Source organism: Dendrobates tinctorius, unplaced genomic scaffold (genome assembly GCF_039654945.1).
Source record: "Dendrobates tinctorius isolate UK_male_01 unplaced genomic scaffold, ASM3965494v1 ptg000196l, whole genome shotgun sequence".
Classification (NCBI taxonomy): Eukaryota; Metazoa; Chordata; class Amphibia; order Anura; family Dendrobatidae; genus Dendrobates; species Dendrobates tinctorius.
This window is the reverse complement of record NW_027361863.1, coordinates 18,311,159-18,315,427: the sequence shown is the minus strand read 5'-3', so window position 1 is coordinate 18,315,427 and position 4,269 is coordinate 18,311,159. Positions and strand designations below refer to the sequence as shown.

The window sequence follows — 4,269 nt, the reverse complement described above, 5'->3', positions numbered from 1 at the left end:
ATTTACAATCTGCTGTGCACATGCTGCGGATGTTTCCGTGCGGAAAAGCTGCGGTTTGAAATCTGCAGCATGTCAATTCTTTCTGCGGAAAGATGTGAAACCGCAGGGGAAAACCGCTGGCTAATCCGCAGGAAAACTGCAGGTCACTTTACCTGCGGTTTTACCTGCGGATCTGCATGGAAAAATCAGCAGCGTGTGCGCTAAACAGTTTTATGCATGTAGCATTTCTTCCATGATCCATCTTACATTATGAACTCCGTTCACCTTCTAGTTTGCTCTTGAAGCGCCACAAGTTCCTGTACCACTACAAGAACCTCCGTTGGGCACGCGGTCGGCATGAGACCTACTTGTGCTACATAGTCAAGCGCCGGTACAGCTCAGTCTCCTGCGCCATGGACTTTGGCTACCTGCGCAACCGAATTAATTGCCACGCAGAGATCCTGTTCCTGCGCTACCTTTCCATCTGGTTGGGACCTGATCCAAACAGGGCGTTCCGGATCACCTGGTTCAGCTCGTGGAGCCCGTGCTGCGACTGCGCGAGGCGCACTGCCGAATTTCTGCGCAACCACCCTAACCTTACCCTCCGCATCTTCAGCGCCAGGCTGTACTTCTGTGAGGAACAGAACGCAGAGCCCGAGGGTCTGCGAAGGCTGCAGAGGGCGGGGGTACGACTGGCAGTCATGAGCTACAAGGGTAAGATATGAGAGGCGTGATGGCGCCCAAATGCTTCGGTTAAATGGCGCATTCGACTCTGCTACATCTGCACGGAGAATACAATTTCTTACATTTTCAATCTTCTCTTACATTTTTAATCCTTCGTAGATTACTTCTACTGTTGGAACACCTTCGTGGAGACTCGTGAGCAAAGATTTGAAGCATGGGATGGACTGCATGAGAACTCGGTGAGACTCTCCAGAAAACTGAGGCGCATCTTAGAGGTAAATACAAATATATAAAAAAAATATATAATGTAAAGGACTTTAAGAGATAGTCACATTAGAAAAACTTGGCTTACAAATATATTTAGGGGACTGCAGCTAAATAAAAACAAATATGCAGCACCACTGGCAACCACTAGGCGGTGCAAAGAGACCTTTTACAATTATAATATTACTGTATATTTCAGGTTCTCTTGAAGACTAACCCAATATTCCTTCTTTCTACACAGCCTCCCTATGACATGGAAGACTTACATGAAGCATTTGATCTTCTGGGACTTTAGTGATCAAGACAAAACAGATTTAAATTCTATTTTTCAGTTCAAAAAGGCGCAAAATCTTCAATAAATATAACCTGCAACAGCAGAATTTACATTCATTGTCAACAGAGAACCGTCATGCAGATGAAATCCAAAGTGGTTGCATTTTATCCTCTGCAAACTTAAAGCTGGCATCACAAGTGCCAAACTACTAAATAATAACAATATGCAACACCATTGTAGATAGGGGGCAGTATTAGGCCGGGGCACTCGGATCAGAGCGTGCGGCCACATAACAATACATGGAGCCACACGCTTCACTCCTGAGTGTCGGAAGCTGGTGCCGGCTATTAACATGCGAGACTCGGCCGTATTCCTCGCATCTATGATCCCGGCCTTATAGTAGTTATATTCTTGTACATAGGGAGCAGTATTATAGTAGTTATATTCTTGTACAAAGGAGCAGTATTATAGTAGTTATATTCTTGTACATAGGAGCAGTATTATAGTAGTTATATTCTTGTACATAGGAGCAGTATTATAGTAGTTATATTCTTGTGCATAGGGGCAATATTATAGTAGTTATATTCTTGTACATAGGGGCAGTATTATAGTAGTTATATTCTTGTACATAGGAGCAGTATTATAGTAGTTATATTCTTGTACATAGGGAGCAGTATTATAGTAGTTATATTCTTGTACATAGGGGCAGTATTATAGTAGTTATATTCTTGTACATAGGGGCAGTATTATAGTAGTTATATTCTTGTATATAGGGGCAGTATTATAGTAGTTATATTCTTGTACATAGGGGGCAGTATTATAGTAGTTATATTCTTGTACCTAGGGGCAGTATTATAGTAGTTATATTCTTGTACATAGGCGCAGTATTATAGTAGTTATATTCTTGTACATTGGTTAGTAGTATTATAGTAGTTATATTCTTGTACATAGGGGCAGTATTATAGTAGTTATATTCTTGTATATAGGGGCAGTATTATAGTAGTTATATTCTTGTACATAGGGGGCAGTATTATAGTAGTTATATTCTTGTACATAGGGACAGTATTATAGTAGTTATATTCTTGTACCTAGGGGCAGTATTATAGTAGTTATATTCTTGTACATAGGGGCAGTATTATAGCAATTATATTCTTGTACATAGGGACAGTATTATAGTAGTTATATTCTTGTATATAGGGGCAGTATTATAGTAGTTATATTCTTGTACATAGGGGGCAGTATTATAGTAGTTATATTCTTGTATATAGGGGCAGTATTATAGTAGTTATTTTCTTGTACATAGGGAGCAGTATTATAGTAGTTATATTCTTGTACATAGGGAGCAGTATTATAGTAGTTATATTCTTGTACATAGGGAGCAGTATTATAGTAGTTATATTCTTGTATATAGGGGCAGTATTATAGTAGTTATTTTCTTGTACATAGGGAGCAGTATTATAGTAGTTATATTCTTGTACATAGGGAGCAGTATTATAGTAGTTATATTCTTGTACATAGGGGGCAGTATTATAGTAGTTATATTCTTGTATATAGGGGCAGTATTATAGTAGTTATTTTCTTGTACATAGGGAGCAGTATTATAGTAGTTATATTCTTGTACATAGGGAGCAGTATTATAGTAGTTATATTCTTGTACATAGGGGGCAGTATTATAGTAGTTATATTCTTGTATATAGGGGCAGTATTATAGTAGTTATTTTCTTGTACATAGGGAGCAGTATTATAGTAGTTATATTCTTGTACACAGGGGGCAGTATTATAGTAGTTATATTCTTGTACATAGGGAGCAGTATTATAGTAGTTGTATTCTTGTACATAGGAGCAGTATTATAGTAGATATATTCTTGTACATAGGAGCAGTATTATAGTAGTTATATTCTTGTACATAGGGGCAGTATTATAGTAGCTATATTCTTGTACATAGGGGCAGTATTATAGTAGTTATATTCTTGTACATAGGGGCATTATTATAGTAGTTATATTCTTGTATATAGGGGCAGTATTATAGTAGTTATAGTAGTAACACATAATGCTTGTTAATTCATCTTTCTTGATTGTGCTTTCTTTTTGATATGTTGAACATTGTTGATGTAATATATGCGTATCATATATAAATAAATAGCAAAAGAGCGAAAACTGCGTGTGAATTGATTTTTTGCTGAGATTTTTATAGAATTCAGAGCAACTGTAAGGCTATGTGCACACGCTGTGGATTCTGCTGCGGATCCGCTGCGGATTTGGCCTCTGCGGATCCCCAGCAGTTCTGCAGACAGTGTACAATAGCCGGTAAGTCTATGGGATTTATAATCCGCTGTGCACATGCTGCGTTTTTTTTCACTGCGGAAAAGCTCCGGTTTAAAATCCGCAGAAAGAATTGACATGTCAATTCTTTCTGCGGATTCCGCTGCGGTTTGACACCTATTCCATTGTCCAGGTGTCAAACCGCAGGGGAAAACTGCTGGCAATCCGCAGGTAAAACCGCAGGTCACTTTACCTGCGGTTTTACCTGCGGATCCGCACAGAAAAATCTGCTGGTGAATCCGCAGCGTGTGCACATAGCCTGACGGTCAGTAAACTCTGTGGGTTGGATGCTGCGTACTTGATTTTAATGCCGTCCCCTCCTGGTCGTGTGGAGGCGACCAGTGAGTGTATATTTCCTCCATATCCGTTCCCTCTCCTCCTGGTGTGAGCAGCAGGTGTGCTGGGGGGGAGTAGGGACAAATCTCAACCCTCGCCATTAACCAACCCTGGGAGGTGCACACCTCATGGTGAAAGGGTTGGAGGGTGGTGTCCCTTGGTGAATAGCGGGGGTGTGAGTGTGGTGACAGCAGGGGGACGCCTCTGTTGTTGAGTCCAGAATGAGTTCACAAAAATATGACAAACGAATGTGTGCAATAAACGTTCAGGTCCGGACCTGTGTGTGAACGAGCATGTATGGGTGGCCACCACAAAACATCTGGTGGAAGTGTGTTGTGGAGTCTGATCAGCTCATAGCATACATACACATACATAACCTCGTTCCCCAGGTCGGCGCTGTGGAGATGAGT

At 40.6% G+C, this 4,269-nt stretch overlaps 1 protein-coding gene across 1 annotated transcript; it reads left to right on the top strand.

The window, feature by feature from the left end:
* Positions 1 to 242: 242 nt before the first annotated feature.
* Positions 243 to 1,725, top strand: APOBEC1 (apolipoprotein B mRNA editing enzyme catalytic subunit 1). Its single transcript, XM_073552733.1, has 3 exons — positions 243 to 693; positions 823 to 938; positions 1,169 to 1,725. Exons 1-3 carry the CDS (start codon positions 393 to 395, stop codon positions 1,220 to 1,222), a joined length of 471 nt encoding a protein of 156 aa, XP_073408834.1. The 5' UTR covers positions 243 to 392; the 3' UTR covers positions 1,223 to 1,725.
* Positions 1,726 to 4,269: the final 2,544 nt, after the last annotated feature.

Excerpts from the sequence above, each read along its gene's own strand:
- APOBEC1 (XM_073552733.1), top strand. The coding sequence starts at position 393 with ATGGACTTTGGCTACCTGCGCAACCGAATTAATTGCCACGCAGAGATC. Across the intron at positions 694-822 it reads GGCAGTCATGAGCTACAAGG|ATTACTTCTACTGTTGGAAC; the intron begins GTAAGATATGAG and ends AATCCTTCGTAG. Across the intron at positions 939-1,168 it reads AACTGAGGCGCATCTTAGAG|CCTCCCTATGACATGGAAGA; the intron begins GTAAATACAAAT and ends CTTTCTACACAG.